We start from the raw sequence: 20,228 nt of genomic DNA on the forward strand, positions 1-20,228 counted from the left end.
GAATGCCTTTACACTACTGCCTAAAGTACCCCCTACAATGCTTCTGTTTTCCAGTTGTATCTATTAATTAATGTTAGCATTTAATGGGCATACAATACGTATAAGCACAGGGTCACATCTGTATCCATAATACTGGTTTTCATCAGCTGTGAAGAAATGTGAAGCCTGGTCCCCTTGTGGAATTCTAAGTGTTAGCCTACAAACCACATGAGAAATCTGTCTTGTTACTTTCCTCTCTTACCTCATGTGGATAAAAACTTAATCAGAAAGCAGTATCACTCAAACTGCAGCCAGACTTTCAAGAGACACAGTTATTTCAACTGCTTATTCCCCATCTTTTTCAAGAGATTCAACTTGACTTTTAGCTATTCCCCAAATCTAAGTCCTCCTGCCAGGGGAGGGAGATTTGCCACCAGCAAGGGCAATAAACGGAGAGTATCACTTAACTACTCTACAGATTATTCTGAAATAAGAACTTCAGAAATCTTTCAAGCAATGACAGCATTTTTAGAATACATATATATGCCTCAAGGTACATCAGAGAGGACGTTTATCAGAGTGGTACAGGATATATCTGTTGAGAAAAGAAATCCATATTTTCTTTTATTGTCAGTCTTCACATATGTCAGGGTCACATTATGGATCTACGACCTTGTGCACGTCACAGAACTGTCCTGGCCTTCAGTTTCCTTATGTGCCAAAGACTGGATCACACATTGGTGAAAATGACTCCAACTCTTAACACTATCTGATTATATGCCGGCTCACGTTAACTTTGTGGAGTACGTAGTTATCCCTATTTTACAAACACATAGTGTAAAGCTGGGAGAGATTAAGAGACAGGAGACCTAAGGGACCAACACTGTGGCTGCAATGAGGCAAATCCTGTGCTTAGCTCAGGGCTGTGGTGTTCAGGCTGTCCTGCCAGTCATTCAGACAGCCCTGAAAGCCCATGAGAAGCAGAACCTGGACTAGGCATTGCTGGGGATGCAGAGAGGAAGGAGACATAGTTCTAATAGTCATGAAGAGACAGATGTGTAAGCAACGAACTCACTCAAGGCAAAATGAGGGGCAAGTTTACTGGTCAAGAGCACATTCCCTAGAGCCACACTGTCTGGCTTCAAAGCCAGGTCCCATTTATTAGCTGTGTGACCTTGGGCAAGTTACCTAACCTCTCTGTGGCTCCATTTTTCCATCTGTAAAATGGGATAAGAGAATTGTTATGAATATTAACTCAATTCTTTTTCTGGTAAAGCACCTAGAACATGCTAGGCACAAGTTAATGTTCATTAAAAACTTTTTTTTTCTTGTTACCCAGGCTGGAGTGCAATGGCGTGATCTCGGCTCATCACAACCTCCGCCTCCTGGGTTCAGGCAATTCTCCTGCCTCAGCCTCCGAGTAGCTGGGATTACAGGCACACACCACCATGCCCGGCTAACTTTTTTTGTATTTTTAGTAGAGATGGGGTTTCACCATGTTGACCAGGATGGTCTCGATCTCTTGACCTCGTGATCCACCCGCCTCGGCCTCCCAAAGTGCTGGGATGTTCATTAAAATGTTTTTTTTTTTTTTTTTGAGACAGAGTTTCGCTCTTGTTACCCAGGCTGGAGTGCAATGGCGCGATCTCGGCTCACCGCAACCTCTGCCTCCTGGGTTCAGGCAATTCTCCTGCCTCAGCCTCCTGAGTAGCTGGGATTACAGGCACGCACCACCGTGCCCAGCTAATTTTTTTGTATTTTTAGTAGAGACGGGGTTTCACCATGTTGACCAGGATGGTCTTGATCTCTCGTGATCCACCTGCCTCGGCCTCCCAAAGTGCTGGGATTACAGGCTTGAGCCACCGCGCCTGGCCTCATGAAAAGCTATTGGCAGTCAGAAACATGCTAATTCCAAAGGAAGGTACACAAAGCTTCATAAGGGAGACTACCTTACAAACGAGACAGAAATACAGAGTGCTGTTTCTATGGGTGGATACGGAGGAGGCAGACATTCTAGACGCGGGGAGTTGGCAGAGGGTAGCTGGAGTGGTCCTGAGGCCCTGGTGGGTGGGGGCTGGGAGGGTGCGATCCTCTAACAGCAGCAGGAAGCAGTCTCTCTTTTGTGACCGTCAGATGCTTCCGAGGCCCTTCTCACTGCACTTTGATGCTACACTTTGAAATAAAGGGAATTGTGTTGGGAAGGGAAGTTTGTATTCAACAGGAGAGGAGGACACAGGAATGAATTTTCTGCAGGAGCAGCGTTTTTAAAGGGTACCTAATCCCTTTGTGTAGTAGGTACATGTAATCACTGCCACCACCATGGGGCTCTCTGCAGCTGAGCCAGCTGCCCTGCCGGGATGGAACTCGAAGTGCAAGGTGAGAACTAACTGCTACAAGGGGTCTGTGAGTAGGTCGGGTAGGCAGAGCTGGGAGCAGTTGATGGGGCCGGGGATCGCCCAGGGCGATGTGTCAGGCAACCCCATCACCAGGGGCTTGCTTGGATCCTTCACACTAACTGAGAAGAGGGTAGCAGCTTCAGGCCCGGGGTGATCAGTAGAACAGGCACACTTCAGGGTTCCTAGAGCTGGTGAGCTCAGGGACTGGGTCTCCTGTGTCTCCCAAGTTGCCAGGATGTGACCTCTCTGACTTAGTCAAGACCTGAGAAAATTCTTTTTTTCTAGGTAGAAGGATAACATTTTATTTTGAAGAACCTCTGATAAAGTTTTTACAGCCTCTCTTAAAAATGAACATTTAATGCTGACATAGTGTGCTGTTACAGAAAGAAGACTGGCAGGCAGGCAGGAGGGCTTGGGGCTAATCCTAGCTGTGTTCCAATCTAGCCCTGTGATCTTGTACAAGTCACTGAACCATTCTGGTACTCAGTTTTCTTTCTGGCAAAAGAGGATACAAGACCATATGATTATTAAAGGTATTCTGAGTCCTACAATTATCTGATTATGTGATTCTAGAATGTGGTTCTTCGGAAGCCTTAGAAGTCAGGAGTGTGGGTTTCAGAATTCAAATCCTGGGTCCTACATTAACTAGCAGTATAAACTTGGACTAGTTTCTTAATGTCTTTAAGTTTGTTTATTATCTGGAGAATAGGATAATCATGTCTGTTTCATAATCACTCTGATGAACTAAAGACTCACCACACTGACTTACCCATAAGAAATGTCTAGTAACTGTTAGTGGAGGTCACCATTATGCCAGCGCTTCTGCTACCAAGAAGGGAACAGCTCTCAGTATAGAGCTCCAGGTGCTCAATTTATTGTGACACCCAATGCTTTATGGTCTGTATCAGTATTAGGAAGACAACGAACTTTAATTTCAGAGACATTAATCAGGGCTAAATGCCTCTGAGACAGCCTGAGGTGCAGACTTGTCCCAGTTCATCTCTTTGAGGAAATAAATGGCTCTTGGGGTGAAGGAAGGGAGAAGGGAAGAGGAATTTACAAAAGTCACGGGTTAATCTGAGTCTCAACACCCTCACCCTCTTCTTTATCACAAGGAGATACTAAACTGATCAAATGGCAGTGAAGGATGGAGTGATATGATATATGACCTGCCCAATCCTCTACTACACGTCATAAGCAGTCCTAAGGGTAGGAAGTATAGAAGCGACAATTGAATGGACTGAAGCTCCTACACATACTCTGTTGGTTTCAGATTCTCTACTCTATAACATCAGAAAAGCATCTATTTTTGGTAGATAACAAATGTGCTATGTTACTCTAAAATAAAGACATCTGTTCACCTATAATTTTAAGTGATAAGGTTTCTGCTTCTATTTTATAGTAGATCATCTGAAGCTAAAAGATGTAAATCCAAACAGTGTCAGGTGTTGAAACATCTACTCCCCACTTACTTTCACATCTCCTTCTGCAGTCAGTGTTACCCACTGTTCATCTCTGGTCTCCTGCAGTGGTCTGTTTATACAAAGTCCTAGCAAGTAATCCAGTGCAATACCTGGGGGCTAACTCACCTCTTCTTCCTCAGCTAGTATTGGCCAAGGTGACCAGTCCACTTCTGAAATTCAGCAGCGCCCCCACAATTTTCAAATAATGTTACCCAAATGTTCCTTGTCCTGAGCCCTACAAACCTGTAATTCAGGCATAGGGAAGCAACGGACACGCTATCTTCCTGTCGGGTATGAAGGGGGTTCTTTGCATGGATTTCACAGCAGAGGGATGGCCAGACCTGTGCCACCTTCTCACTGCTAGAACCCTGGTCCCAGAGACAGGGAGTGGGGCTTATGCATAAGTTGCTGTCTTTCTCTGGTCTCAGACATATGGCAGGCACTTTCAGTGAAGAAGTTCTGAGGCAGTGAATTCTGGTTGTCTGTAGCCTACTGATTTAAATTTCTCCTTACTTATTTTCTTAAGTTCTGAAACTAAAGTAGAGATACTGATGTCTTGCCACTTTGTTAATCTGAATGCAGTTGTGTAAAGGCTCCATCTAAAACTGGTTACTGGATTATTCTGTTTCCTTGGGCCCGTCCTCCTGGGAGAGGCCCCAGTGATTACTCATGTATTTATGTGGCCGGACACCCTAAGCCTTCAGGGAAAGGTAGAGCAAGGGCTCAGACAAAAGAAGAAGATTTGGAAAGTAGAGAAAGGAAAAATCATTCTGCCTTCAAGAAAGGACCTCATTTACTGCTTTTCAGCAAACTGTTCAAGAATAGGATATAACTGCTGTGCGCAAGGCAGGAGAAAAACTGACTTTCAAGGGCTCATGTGAGCAACAAGGAAGGAGGGCTATTACAGCTCTGAGACCATCCCATATTGCATCCAATGATAATGCCAGGAAACTCCAGCCGTGCACGCCGAGTAGGTAGGAGTGTGCTGAAGCCACGCTGTAAAAGCGCTCAGGCTGTTATGTACTTGTCCATCTGCTACACATGCAGGCTCCCTGCCCTCTGAAGCACTTTCTGGACACAAAGGTAAGTGACCACCTGTATGTACTCCAAAGACTGTGGCAGACAAAGAGGTGACAGAGTGACACAACAGAGGCTCTAAGCCCAGGCCAGTAAAATGGCAAAGAAACAAGAAGTCCAGGCACAGATGCAAGTGAGAATTTTCCACGGTCAGCCAATTATGGCAAAGCAGCAAAAGTGTCCACTGAAGGCAAGTGATGGGGTTCCACAAGGGTGACTAAGGAAGCAGACACCCCAGCACAGGCGTCTCCATGGGCTCAGCTAGAGAATGTTAAAGAGCTGATCTGTACACAGCAGCTCTGTTACCTGGGGAGCCGGGAGAACGTGCTCAGATCGCACTTGTTATTCAGACCTGCAAATTTGCTTTGATCCTGTAATATCCTGCCACTGTGGTAGTATGAGAGACGGCTGACACAAAAGTGTCAGATGACTTATAGCACATAAAGAATGGTCTCTGAAGCCTAATTTGTAATTCATTGATATTTGAGTAAAAATGACTTTAGCTTTTTTTCTTTAAAGGGCCATAATGGATTAGGCTGAATTAACAAGAATTTAATACAAAAGGGTTAACTGGGTAGGCCAAATGTAGATACATTTTTGTCATTTCAAACAGGTGTGGTGACCTTCACTCACATTCTCAGTGAACATATTATACATGCTTGTATGACTTTAGATTCAAGTCTCTTCTTCCGATGTAGAAGAAATCAAGGAAAGGAGGGTAGTACACAGAAATTTCCCTTGTATGAACTCAGTTATTTTGCACCAGCTTACATATTCCTCTGTAATTATTCAATTCCCACCTCCCCCAAAACAGTCACCAACACTTCTCTGTGTCCGGACTTTCGAGGTTGTGCTCACAGAAGCCTATGGTCTATAATGGAGGACAACATGGCAGCTGAAGGCGTGTTGCTCCTTCTTGTGTACAACCTTATGTAATACCTCAATAACTGGATTGTAACTGTCTTGAAGAATCCTCTTTTATTCTCTGGCTTTTGCCTAAAGCAGGCTGAGAGGTCACCTGACACCTGCACAGACACTAGCTGCACACATACCAGGGAGCAGAACCAGCAAGAGAGATGAACAAAGACTCCAAGGGGTTAAGGTTTCTAACACAGGCAACAACAGAGACATAGGAGGTGTGAGAAACAGACAGGAGGATGATCCTGTCTTCCCCACAGGAAATTCATTCATTCATGGTGACAACTCACCCAGAATTCAGAACAAGGGAGACCATGGTCTGCACTCAAAACAAACAGCAGCTTGCTGCTTCCAACAAAGCAACGAACATTTCCACAAGGGAGACAGGGATGTATGTGTGTGCACGTCCACATGTATGCATATGCACCTGTGTGTGTATGTGTGTGTTTGTGTGTCATGTGCATACATTTGGGAAGAACCTTTGATCAGATATGGGGAATATAAAAGATGTAAAGTAGACCTATTCTGGTTATCATGCAGGCAAATGAATGTGTGTGGCGGGGAATAGCTAGCCTTAAACAAAAATGTGTGTGTGCGCAAATATGTTTGTGTATGTACTTATTTGCATGAATACTATCAGAATAAAGAGGTTGGGGAGAGCATATGGTATGAAGTTTTATATAAGAAACCTCACTACTCTGTTATGAAATGCAGAACTTAGTATTTAATTTAAAATACTTAATAAGCCTTCAATAAGATTGGAGAAAAAGTTACATGGTTTTCTCCTTGCTTTAGTCTGAATGTACGTGTTTTCTTTTAGCCTCATATTTTTCAAAATCTTTACCCAATTTGCAGTCAAATAAGTGTTTCCTGGTTAAATGAAGCTGTTTTATAATTGTATATGTTTTTGCATCTCCTTTTAATACCACGGTTTATCTTTAATTAAATGGATTTGCTGTCCAAACTGAATTGATGGACATGAAATGATGATTCTCTATTTATTAAATACTTTGAGTAAAATAGCCATTTCTGTGCATAAGGAGACCTTCCAGAGGTAACAGTCACAGTTGCAATTATACAGAACACAATGGGGTGTGCGTCGATATCTTCATTAAACGATTGTGAAAGTCCTTCAAAGAAGCCACATTCTCTCCAAGGACTCCCTCCCTACTGCAGGCAGGAACCAGCTGCGGCTCTGCTGATCGCTGGGTAAAAACACAGAAATGTGCTCGCCGGGTAGTTGATAAATTGGAGCATTGCTGTAAGCAATTTTGAGAACTTCTGAAAAGAATATATTTCTTCAAAAATCTTAGTTTAATGTAGTTAGATTAGATTATTTTCAAAATAAGATCTATAAATTAGAGAAGAGACTGAATATCTTTTATGGTTCGCATAAATTAAAATACAGATCGATCACTGACGGAATTTGTCTCACTGGTGCCTAATCTCACCGCAACATTCCGTTCCAGATCCTCTACACAATTCACATGAAACAGTGCAGAGGACACAGGAGTGGAGGGCTCTCTCCTAAGGAAGTGACAGTCCTCATGTCTTTGTCCTGAATCATTCCCCTTTAACAATTGACACCCAGTCATTTTATGCTGTTGGTGGTGTTCAGAGAGGACAGGAAACATCAAGGGCTCTGGAAGCATGTGTATTAACTAGATCTGGACGGTAGATGCTTTTGTTATTCAAATGGATCCCTTCACCAAAATGTAAGTAGCAAACAGGAAAATATCCTTCAAATACACATGGAATTTTAGAGTTCATTTGGGTGATTCTCTTCATTCCAAGTTTGCAAAAAGTAAGGTGTGGGGTAAGAATGGGTTGGTTTCCAGTTCACCTAGAAATGCTCACAACACCCTGATCTCCTTGGAGTCACATTCCTCTGCCGCTAGTAGTACCTGGAGGACTCTGGCTATTGGCTGTCCTGGGATTTCACCTATTTGTGTCCTATGGCCACCAACTGGAGTCTCACTTATATCTGCCCCATCGTTGCCTTCTCCCAGAGAAGAGGCCTCTCCCGCTCCAGGTGAACCCCTTCACCCATGTCCTTGATGCATCCCTAAAATAGCTACTTCCCTTTTCCTCCAGCTTCTCAGCCCATGGCCTTGCTCCTTACTACACTGGGAAAACCAGTGTTACCAGGAGAGGGTGCCTTCCCAGTTTCTGTTTGGTTCAATTTCTTTAAGTGTGTCCACACCTGTGTCTCTGCTCCCCAGGCTCAAAGGAAAAGATGTCATCCCTTGTAAGGCTGAATGGAAGACCTGTGCTCAGGGTCCCTTCCTTCCCGACTCCCTGGCAAACACTGTCAGCTGTCCACTTCCCAAAATCAGTCTCTCCCTCTCTCCTAATTCTTTTCCTTAACACATAAATAACTCTCAAAGGTCTTTTGCCTTATAAATATCCTTTGATAGGAAATGCTTCTCTGTTTACAGTGGCACTCCTCCTTTTCCCTGCACAGCTAAGCTTCTGACAAGTCTACACTCAGTCTGTGCGTCCTCGTTTCCTACTCTTGCCTCAATGCCACAGGCTGGCTTCAGTGCTTGCCATTTGTACTCAATGCATCATTTGGTCTGTCAACATCCATTTCATCCACTCATCCTTCCTAATGGATCCTTGACTTCCTTTTGGAGAATTACTTCTTCCCTACGGGGTGGCTTGTCAATTAGAGGACCTGGACAGCGAGGGATGAGCACATGAATGAACCTTTGGGAGTCAGAGTTTCTATCCTTGTTATTAGAATCCTGAGCAGATGGACAGAGACCAGAGGGCTCATTGTCTCAGCCTCAGTGCCTTGATCAGACTCTCTGGCTGTGAGACCCAACTGGCTCATTGGCCCTCTGGAGCTGTTGCCTTCTTTCCTGCCTTTTGCAAGCCTTACTGTTCACATCAACATTCTGAGCTTCGAATATTCTTATCCCTTTTGCTGAAATCAGCCAGAATTGATTTCTGTTGCATGCAATCAAATAACTCTGATAGGCCATTGCTCTGAAACCACTGAGGCAAAAGGTTGCCAGTAACCTTTTCCTTGTTTAGTCCGATGGTGATTGTTCTGCCTTTGGATAACCCACTCTGTCTCTGCAGCATCTCCAGTGTGGCCCTTTCCCCTTGTCACTTCCGCATCCAAATCCTTTGGGGCTTTCTGTTGTTCATGAGCTGAAGCCCAGTTCCTGATATGGTATGTCCACAACAAGGCCTCAGTTCTCCCCATAATTCCCACTCCCATCTCCCCTGGTTCATACTGAATGGTTGTAGCTTCCCTCCAGGGTCCTGTAGTTGCCTCTGCCTGGAACACCTTCCCTCCCTCCCTCATTTGCCAATTAATTTCCATTTGTTCTCCAACCTCCTGCGCTCAGCACCAGGCACCACTTGCTCTGAGAAGCATTTATTGACAAACCCCTGCAACCTCAACTCCACAGCTGGATAAGATGCCTTGTTCATGAACTTCCATAGCATGCTGTGAAATCCTGATCACAGAATTTCATCCCTTTGCTTGACACCCTCTCCCTGTGTACAGGGACATGCTTAATTTGTCGTAGCAGCCTCAGCTTTCTGTGACTCCACATTGAGTGGTATGAATGCAGCATACGCTTGTGAACTGAAGGCATCCCTTCCATCTTGTCTGTAATTTTCCTCTGTCACTTTCCCCCTTTCTTTACTTGTACATTTAGTTTGAGATTGCAGTGACATATTTTCAGATGCCCAATGACTCTTCTGTCTACTCTATCACTAAACACACACACACTCCCAATCATTATAATCACTGTCTAGACCCTGTTCCCTTCTAGGCGCTGCTCCATCTTTCCTGTGACTTGCCGCTCCAAGAACAAGCTACAGTTGCCTTTTTGCTGCACACTTAGCTGCTGTTCCACTGCTGCTGGTTTCCTGGCTCTATCACCCCATGGGAACTTGGTACATACCAAAGACCTCTCCAGTGCTAATGGGGGGCACTGTGAAATGGGGAAGACAGCATGGGCTTTGGAACTTGACAGAGAGAAGTTTCCATTTTAGCTGTATGCCCTTGGCCAAATTATTTAACCACATCTAGCCTTAGGTACTTAATTTGAAAACAGGAACCTTTAAATGTACTCAGAGGATAGCTGTGATAAGAGCAATAGGGCTTGTGAAATATTTAGCTGGATGTCTGGCTCCATACATTTTCTCTCTCTACCTTGCTCTTGGATTCCTGTTTACCTGGCCTTTCCGTAGCTCGTGACCTGGTCACTGTCCCCTTCCTGTTGAAATGCTGTCTTCTCTTCATTCTCATGACCCTGGTCTCTTTGTTCTTACCCTATTTCTTCTGCAGATTCCATCCAGCTGTTCTTGCGGACTGCCCCCTAGATACAGATATTCTCCATTGTTCTGCTGTGAGTCCTCTTTTCTCTCCACTTTCTCCCAAGAATGCTGTTCTGTTACAGCAGTTATCACTTTGCATTATACTTTTTTTCTTTAAGACAGAGTTTTGCTTCTGTTGCCCAGGCTGGAGTGCAATGGGTGTGATCTTGGCTCACTGCAACCTCCGCCTCCCAGGTTCAAGTGATTCTCCTGCCTCAGCCTCTCGAGTAGCTGGGATTATAGCTGCCTGCCACCATGCCCAGCTAATTTTTTGTATTTTTAGTAGAGATGGGATTTCACCATGTTGGCCAGGCTGGCCTTGAACTTTTGACCTCAGGTGATCCACCCACCTTGGCCTCCCAAAGTGCTTGGATTACAGGTGTAAGCCACCGTGCCGGGCTGCATTATACTTTTTTGTTGTTTGCTTTTTTGTCGAGTAGTTTTTGCCATGCCTTTTCATCTTGATATCCCCAATGCAGCCAAAGCCTAACACACAGTAGATGCTTGTGAATAAAGGGGGACTCTAACATTTCATAGTTTATTTCTGTGTCTTCAGCTCTCATCTCTATTGAGCTTTCTGGTAAGCACAACATTATTGCTCACTCAGCTTCTTAAACTCAGCATGTCCAAGATTAATCACATTGCCTCTCCTTACACCTGCTTTTATTTGGGTATGTGGGGGGGTAGGCTGGAAAGAGATATCCATTCTTGGTTAAGTTTGGGCAAAGGTGCTGGGAATTTATGGGCAGTATACAGTTTGGGTGTTATGTGCAGCCTCTATGAGCTGCTGAAACAGGCTTGAGGTCTGCAGCTGCTTGTCAGGTAATAGTGCTTGCAAGTCTGGTCCTCTGTCCAATCAGAGTTGCAGTGGTCTGGGCTGTGACTCAGCTATAGCTCCGACTGGTAGGGAGTTTGGCCATAGGAATTTAGAGGATTTGCCATGCCAGGCCCTGAACCTTCAACCTGTAGGTAACTCTGTTTCCTTAACCTTTCTGTCTTATTTAATGATGGGCATCCATTTTGGTCTCTGAGACCACAATAGCACAAGGTGACCCGTGTGGATGCGGCTGCTGGGGCTGATATGAAAGGATGTGAATTCCCAAGCTGCAGTGCAGGCACCATGAAAACAGGAGGCAGGTGTGCTGTTCACATGGTGTTTTTATGGCTTGGCACTGGATTGGGCTGAGTACAAAATGAGTACCAAGCCTGCATGATAAGAAGAGGTAGTGTGGACCAGGAATCTGAAGATGAATGGACAAGCTGAGTTTCTGAGGTGGTTGGTTTGTGCCAGTTATGGGACATAGAGATAGAAATGGCCAATGAGCAGTTAAATACCCAGGTATAAAACGCAGGAGGGAGGTAAGGCTTAGGTCAGCTTCGTCCCTATGACAGGTGAAAGGATGACTGAAGATCAAGATGAGGAGTGTTTGTTGAATGAGCAGCAATTATTCAAAGGCCAAGACTATAATTACACAGGTCACAAAATATCAATCTTAAATACCAGTTTATGAAAAAGGATCTACGAAAGTAACAGTGAGCACTCAAGACGGAAAACTGTCAGCAATGTCTATAAGAACAATTTCCCTCTTCCCTTTTTTATGAGTCTGATGTCTGGGAATAACTCGAGATTTTGTAGTAAAAATGATTACTAATATTTTTATTCTTGTAATTAACCAGTATTTTCATGCTTTTTATAAAAGGGCAGCCTTGCCTCTTTCTTGCTTCCTCATTGATCCTGGGTCTGGCTGCTGTTGCAGAAAAGATGTTTTTTCCTGGATGTGAGAGGGGCACTTGGAATCTTAATATACCTTCCTTGTATGTGAATTAGAAAGTTGTTAGTTCTGACATCTAGTGTTCTTCGTAAACTTTTCCTTTCATGACTCTTTTGGTGAGAGGTATTGTGAAAGGAATTTTAGGGCAGGCGCCTTGGGTAGATAACATGCAAGAATCCATGTAGGTGGTTTCTTCCCATCCCCTACTGTGATAGGGGTCCACAGCTCCAGTCCCCACTTCTCTCAGCTCCAAAACATTTTATCATCTGTTATCAGAACTATTTAGAGTGACTCAACAATAATTTTCCTAAATGACTGTGAGACTTCATTTGGATTTTTAATAAACAGTCACATTCTAATGAGGTCTTCATAAAACTGACTAAATATGTTTGGAAATCATTAGCTTACATTACCGGTGCAAAAGTCTCCTTTGGGAGTCCTGCAGATTTGGTTATAAGACTTCTGGCAGATGGAGTAGCTCAACACCACAACAGAGTTTCTGAATCTCCACACAAATGGTATAAATGGGAATGCATGGGAAACAGGCGACTGGATTAAAACAACTAAATATCCCTCAGGTGGGTTCATTAAAGAGGAAAATAATCACAACACGTTCCAGCGCCATTTCAATGCCAGGTGTGCAGCTAGCGTCAGGTGCCAGGAAAACTGACAAGGGTCCCTTCCCAGAACACACGGGCTAAAAGGGAAGGCACAGTGGTGACAAGGAAGTCGTAGATAATGACAGGTCCTGGCAGATGTACTGGGGACCCCGCTGGAGGGAAGTGCAGCATCTGTGTCTTTTGCACCAGGTGCTTCGACAGGGAAGGTCTCCCTGCGGCTCCAGCACCAGCAATTAGGGCCGCCTAATGCAGAGCGCTTCAGGGCAAAATGGGGGGAAGCAGGTCCCCAGCTCTGCCTTAATGAATCAGCAGCAAGTCTGTGTAAACAAACACACATCCGCCTAGCTCATGATTAATTCATGAAGGACACACCATGTGCAGTACACATGTTAAGTAGGTAGCTACTGCCTTTAAAAACCATGTCATTTTGATTTCTTGGGTGGTTTGTTGTTGTTTTTAAGCAAGGAAAATGGAGGAGTAACTGTAAACAAATGTGCAGGATTAACAATGGGAAACAGCTTGGAACAAGGAGAGTGCTTTTCCCAAGAGGGAATATGACCTCTTGTCTGAACACCAGACATTTCAAGGACAGGCCACAATTTCATTACTAACTGAAGTCAGGCCCATCCAAGGGGCTGATGGCAATGAGGTGAGGCCTCTTCAGAGCCTACCCATGTCCTCGCAAACCTGCTAAGGATTTTAAAGGATTTCTTTTTTAAATAAGCTTACCAGACCTAAAATGGTTGAGTTACTTTAAATCTACAGACAGATTTATGGGTAAACTAGAAACCTAGTTACCACCACCCCCTTTGGCCACACCTTACTGGAAACAAAATTTCCATGGTTATTTGTCAGAAGGAATAGGTGTACTCATAAAAATCAACAGTGACTACCCTCAACGTGACCGGTCCAAGTGCCTGATGGAAAGAACAGCAGCCACCACTGCATGGCATATTTATGCCTTTTCTAAAGCCAGGTTGCTCTGAATGAAACCTGGCTCTGAATGAAACCTGCAAAATGTGCCATGTCGCAGGCACGGTGGGCTTTGGTGTGTTATTATTACTTTTTGCTGTAGGAATTTTACAGCACAATCTTCTTTTGACTTTTCAACCAAAGATTATGCTGTCCTCATCTTTCTTTAAAGTAAAAGGGTGTATCATATGAAATCAGCTTAACCTCTTAAGCCACTATGTCCAGACACAGTGGTGTGCTTTGGAATTTCAATTAAGCAAAAAGACATGTGCCTTTATTTTTAAAAATCCAGTAACAGCTATTTAACAATTATCTACTTTTCAAAATAATTTACTTAGGACTGTCTTGTAAGCGAGCTCCAGCGCAAATATTTATCATGTGTGTGGGTGCACAGCTTTCTGGGAGTGCAGGGATTGTGAAGGGAAGGCACCCAAGAGTGGGCTCTAGGCACCTCTTTTTCCCCATCACATGTGGGTGGTCAGCAAGGATGTGTGAAGTGAATGAAGGAGTGAGATTGGAGCATACCTTTCAGGGAAGAAACACAAGCACATGAATTTAGGCGACATGAGGTGGCTCTGGTGTGCTCCTTGACACTATGGAGAGGTACTCTCTTTATTCACTTTGCTGGGCATTTGCTCAGGGCCCTGAGCCTGGAGGGAGAGGCCACTGAGCAAGGCGGTCTCTTCCCTTCAAGCAGCTTGCTTTCTGGTGGAGTTGGCTTTTTTTTTTCAATAGTCATTAATGTTTTCATAGTAAAAGTAGGTAGATTTGGTGTGCGGAAAAAAAGTGTCTTTTTCTTTGGTCTTAGGTTTTTTGGTGGCTGTATTATTGAGTCCTCGGAATGGGCAAGAACTTCTCTAAGCTCCAGACATGTGGAAACTCATTAAATCTTTACGCATTAAGCAGGCTGTTATGGACTGAATATTTGTGTACCCCCAAAACTCATATGGTGAAGCCCTAACCCCCCACTGTGACTGTTTTTGGAGATGGGCCTCCAAGGAAATCATGATGATTAAATGAGGTCATTAAGGTGGGGCCCTCACCCAATACGATTCGTGTCCTTGTAAGAAGAGACACTATGGAGCTTGCACTCTCTCCGACACGTGAGGTCACAGGGAGAAGGTGGCCACATGAAAGCCAGGAAGAGGGCCCGCACCAGATACAGAATCCTGCCAGACTCGGATTGGGACTTTGCAGCCTCCAGAACAGGAAGAGAGTATACATCTGTTGTGTAAACCTCCCGGCTTGTGGTATTTGGTTATGGCAGCCCAAGCCGGTGAACACACAGTACTGCTAGTTCCCTCTTTCCAGATAGAGGTCCATGGGAAGAAAGGCCCAGCGTCCTGTACTAGTTTGGGAAGGTGGCCCTCCCTGCCATAGGAGGCTCCATGGCAGCTCACCTGTGCTCCCATGCTAGCTCCCAGCAGAGAAATCATTGAAAGAAAGAAATAGATTTTATACTTTTAGTATATCAAATATTGCTCTGGAAGTTTTTAAATTTTACATAGTAGCCCCATAGAACCTCCCCGCCTGTCTGGTCACTTATTATATCTTTTGTCTTACAATTTTACATAAATCCTACTATCATACATTTTCCTATCCTCTTCCTTAATATGTTGTGCTTTTGGTGTCTTACATCTGGCCTTTTTGACCTATTAGTCTATTCATCTCTTCCTATCTATGAGTGGCCCCTGTAATTTTACCTTTTCCTACAGTCTTGTCTGGTTTTGATACTGAGGTTATACTAGCCCTTAGGATGAAATGGGGGAGCCAGCTCTCTTTCCTCTTCTCTTAGGTTTTACAAGATTTATATAATTTATATATTTGTATGTATTTATACAATTTACAACATTTGAATCATCTGTTGCTTGAACATTTAGTACCTGTAAATACATTTGGGTCTGGTACATTTTCATGGGTCAATTTTTAACCAGAATTGGATTTTAAAATAATTATTTTCTAGTCAGAATTTCTGTTTCTTTTTGAGCCAGTTTTGGACAGTCATATTTTTCTAGAAAATTACCTAACTCATCAAATATATTGTTATTCATATTATTGTATTGCAGTAAAAAATCTCTATCTTATTCCTGCTATTGGCTATATGTGGTTTTTCTCCTTTGAGTTCTGATCCCTTGCCAAGGGTCTATTTTATTAACCTTTTCACAAAACCAGCTTTTTATTTTGTTGACCTTTATTATTGCTTCTATGGTTTTTAGTTAATAAATTTCTATTCATGTTTATTATTTCCTGTTTTCTTTCTCTGGTTTTGTTCTGTTCATCTGTCTTCTTGCATTAGATGCTTAGTTGGTCTTTCTTCTTTTCTAATAACAACATTTAAAAACTTGTATTTCCTTTTATGGGACCATTTTATTTGCATCTGACAACTTTAATACTACAATGATACTTTGTGATTCACAGTTCTAAGTATTTTCTAACTTTATTAAGTGTTTACTTTGACCCTGGAGTTGCTGGAAGTGCTTACCCCACCGATCCTACCTAAGTAAAGATGGAGGAACTTCCTTGTCAATTCCCTGGGCTGGCGGGAATTTCCTCTCTCTTCTTCCTCATCCCTCCTCCTACCCCTACTTCCCCAGTTTGCCCTTTCTCCGAGGGTCTGTTCTTTGTGGGTTCTGGTTTTGTGTGGCAGTCGACATCCAAATTCATAGCACTGTACATGTTCACATTATTTCCTGCCCTCAGTGGGCTTTAAAACCCAAGATCCAAGATCGCAAGGACTGACGCTACCCACCCTCCCCCAAGACTCACATAGATCCTCCTGCCCAGCCGCCTGTGGGTGCATGCAAGCGCTATGATCTCTAGGATCTCTAGTCCTCACTTTATTTCTGGACTATAGTGCTGCTGTCTTTATTAAAGGCTAATCTAAACATTTTTAAAAATGTATTTACATACTCATGTGATATACATATAAACAAATTAAAACACTCATTTATATTTTTATCTAGAATTTCTAGATGTTTGTAGGAAGATTTTCAGGTTAATGTGCCATTTTAGTTAGAATTGTATATATTTCCTACCTACTGAATATTCTCATTATGAGAGAATTGTAATGTGTTTCTTCTTCCTGGTTTGTGCCTCCTGAAACTTGAGAATTTTCTTTTATCTTACTTTAAGTTCTGGGGTACATGTGCAGATTGTGCAGGATTTTTACATATGTACATACATGCTATGTTAGTTTGCTGCACCTATCCCTGTCATCTACATTAGGTATTTCTCTTAATGTTATCCCTCCCCAGTCCTCCCACTCCCTGCTATCCCTCCCCTAGCCCCACCACCCCGCCCTGGTGTGTGATGTTCCCTTCCCCGTGTCCATGTGTTCTCATTGTTCAACACCCCCACTCACAAGTGAGAACATGTGGTGCTTGATTTTCTGTTCTTGTGTCAGTTTGCTGAGAATGATGGAAACCTGAGACTCTTAAGAGATAACCCTTTTATGGCTCCTGTCCCATTATTTCAATTGTAGGATAACCTCTAGGCTGCTTTTACTGAGGGCAAATCTCATGATGCCAATTTCTCTTCAGTTAGCACAACCATGGAATTCAATCTACTGTAAATAAGGCAATTGTACTCTGTGTGTTTGCTCATTTTAAAATTTCACTTTGGAAATAATCCTATAGCATACCACTACTGAGATTACAACTATGTAACAGTTTCCTGGTTAAATAAAAGCAGTGCTTATAAATAGTTACTACTGAGAAGGTGGCACAAGAACTTCAGAAAGATTATGCTTTCTATTCTACAGGTTTGGAAACTGAGACTCAGGAAAGGCCAATTAAGAGAAGATGCTGGAATTCTAATCTAAGGATTGAATCCAGAGCTGCACACTGTTTTCAGAGCCAATTTTCTTGAGTTTTGGAATAGAGTCGTGTCTAATGCAGCACCCATTGAGTTTTGACACTCAACAATCAGCATTCATGCTTAGAGGTATTTTTGTGCACTCAATATAGCCCGATAACAACTGCTTTTAAATCTGGAGTGCCTTTCCTGTCTGTTGCTATCGCAACAAATGAAAGCAATTCAGGCTATGTTTACTGATAATTTTTAAGCAAGTGCAGCAAGCAATAGGAGGAGCTGCAGTATTTAATGTTTTGGGGAGTACACAATACTTCAAAAGCTTGCCTCATGCCTTACTTTCTGTTACCGACCATGTGAGGAACAAAATGGCCATTTGCAGCAGGTGGTCCACTCACCCTTCCCACTTCCACAAGATTGGTCACCATGATGATGCTTGCAGTGTTTTCGTGCCACACCATCCTCCAGAAGTCATAGATGGTCTCCTGCATTGGCCCTGCAGCAAAACACAATAGGGACTTTTTGTTGTTGTTGCAAGCTTCAACTGGAAAATTTCCGGGGTTTGCAAATAAATCTATTAATACCCACATGCAGTTCCCTCACTTTTTAGTTGGACACGGGCCTCTAGTATCAATGCAAAAAGAAACTCTTTCTAAAACTGCACCTATAGAAACAACAAACTTTTCATTCATGGCTGAATCTTCTCATGTCATCAAATACTTGCATTTGAGCTCTTTTTACCCCCTTAAACTACTACTGTAAAAGAAAGTTATTTCTCCATCATTTAGCTATTTATCTCCATAGTTCTCAAGTGAAATTTTAAAAAATAGATAACATTACTCTTTCCGCTAACAATTGGCAGATATCCCAGGGAAGTGGTATATAGAATGAGATGAGCCTCTATAGAAAAAATGACCTCTTCCTGTTTCGAATATTTTTCTTATTCTGTGCTATCTGTCAAATTAATTCATTTTTTTTCCACCTGACTTTCTATAGTAAGGGAGAGAGAGAAGTTACGAGATTTAAGCAGTGGCACTTCCTCTCACTGAACATAAAGATTCCTGGCAGAACGCGAACAGCCATCTACTTCCTTAGCTCTTGGGATCTGAGCAGGAAAAAGCTCTTTCTTATGGTGTGGAAAAAAGGAGGGAAAATATATATTATAAAAGGCCAGTGCTACAGATAGAATCAGGTACAGTGAGCTGGAATTTAAAATTTCTTTTACTCCAGATTTTAAAAAACCCCAAACTTGACTTTATGTCCATGTATACTTGAGGATATAAATGTAACAGCAGAAATCTTTATAAGAAATGTAGAGAGGCAAGGAAATGAGAGAAATGCAACTTCAAAGGCTTGGAAAGTCACACGCTATATGTGAAATCACACAAATGTTCAGGCACATGCAGGACCAGAACCCAATTGTACTACAGTATCTTGACATTTCAGATTGCCAGAGCTGGAGCTCAAATATTTGAATTTGAGATTTGCTTCTGCCTTTTAATTGGCTGTGTGATTTGGGGCAAATTATTTGGTCTCTATGAGTTTCAGTGTCTTTTTTCTTCATATACTGATCACAGTAACACCTTTCAAGGTTATTTTGAGGATTCTTGGAATTAACGTATACCCAGGCATTTTATAAATAGCAAAACAACAGAAGGAAAACAATGTGCATTTAAAGATGTTTATTAATGGCTGGCCTTTTGCTGTGGCCTGGACACTGAACAACAGTGACACACCCAAGGGGCCCTTCAGTCACTCCTCATCCCTCTTGACCAATAAGCAATCTGTTCTTGTGTAATTTTTCTTTTCCTTCCTCCCTGTCCAGGCCTCCTTCCCTTCCCTCCACAACACAAATTCTGCTTCTGACTACACTGTTACCCTCCCCATAAAAGTTGACTTGGTTTCCTGATTCTCTGCATCTAATCCCTTTGGGGAAGGGACCATGCATGCCACCTCCCACAAAGCTCCACCAGCCATTTCGGCCATGTCCCTTGGCATGTGCGTGCCGTTCTCCTGATGTAGCGGCTGAATATTTCAGTGACTTTAATCTAAGGTTACAGAGGGGACAAGTAAACATCGGATTCCATCAATCACTACAGTTCTGGCTTGCAGAGAGGTACATTCATTGTGTACTTAACGGCTTGTTACTTATTCACAAGGGAAAAAAAAAGCACTGAGTCCATCTTTGCACAAACAGCCCAATGTGACCCCTGAATCAAAGGGGGGCCTTCACTAGGTACACAGGCCTGTGCCACCTACTCAGAAACTTCCAGAAATAGTTCTAATGACAGTGGCTCTAATGGATGAATCAGAGGTCCCAGCATCATGGTAGCTTGTGCCTGCAGGAAGAGAAAAGCCACCTCCTTTCTCAGGGTGCAACAGGGGTTTCTCACAGACACTCTAGGTTAGAGTGTCTGCCTCCAACACATTCCTCACTCCCCCTTCCTGCTAGCCGACATCCTGGGATTGCTCAGTGTAAGACCCCCTTGGAGGGGAACTCAGCCTTCTTCGTTTGCTGCTGTTTTCTTAGTGCCCTAGCAAATGCTGCCTGGCATGCAGCAGGAGCCCAGTGAATCAATGAATGGATGTAAACCATATTATTATGACAGTATTATATTAAACACATACTAGGTACTAAGTAATATTAAGATGTAATGTTTGTATGATTCCCTTTCTCAACTTATATTTCTAAGATTATCTGGAGAAACTTGAAAACACAGTTTTTCCTCCTCTTCTATTCATGGAAAGGTGACATATTCTGCAAGGATTTCTTCAGAAGGAGCATGATTATCACTCTCTCCTCAACGCACAGCTTTGGAGTGATCTGTATAATGCTGTTTCCAAGCCCTATACAGATAACTCCTCTCAGTTTCCTCCAGAGTC

The 20,228-nt window shown here is 43.0% G+C and overlaps 1 protein-coding gene across 34 annotated transcripts in view; it reads right to left on the bottom strand.

The window, feature by feature from the left end:
* Window positions 1-20,228, bottom strand: part of PTPRM (protein tyrosine phosphatase receptor type M) — an 866,690-nt gene that overhangs the window by 41,070 nt on the left and 805,392 nt on the right. For all 34 annotated transcript variants that reach the window (XM_054243977.2, XM_078347758.1, XM_002757062.6 and 31 more), the window contains one exon: window positions 17,744-17,841. In XM_054243977.2, the coding sequence (XP_054099952.2) occupies window positions 17,744-17,841 (98 nt within the window). The remainder of the gene's footprint in view (window positions 1-17,743; window positions 17,842-20,228) is intronic.

The sequence above is a fragment of the Callithrix jacchus genome, chromosome 13 (assembly GCF_049354715.1).
Source record: "Callithrix jacchus isolate 240 chromosome 13, calJac240_pri, whole genome shotgun sequence".
Taxonomy (NCBI): Eukaryota; Metazoa; Chordata; class Mammalia; order Primates; family Cebidae; genus Callithrix; species Callithrix jacchus.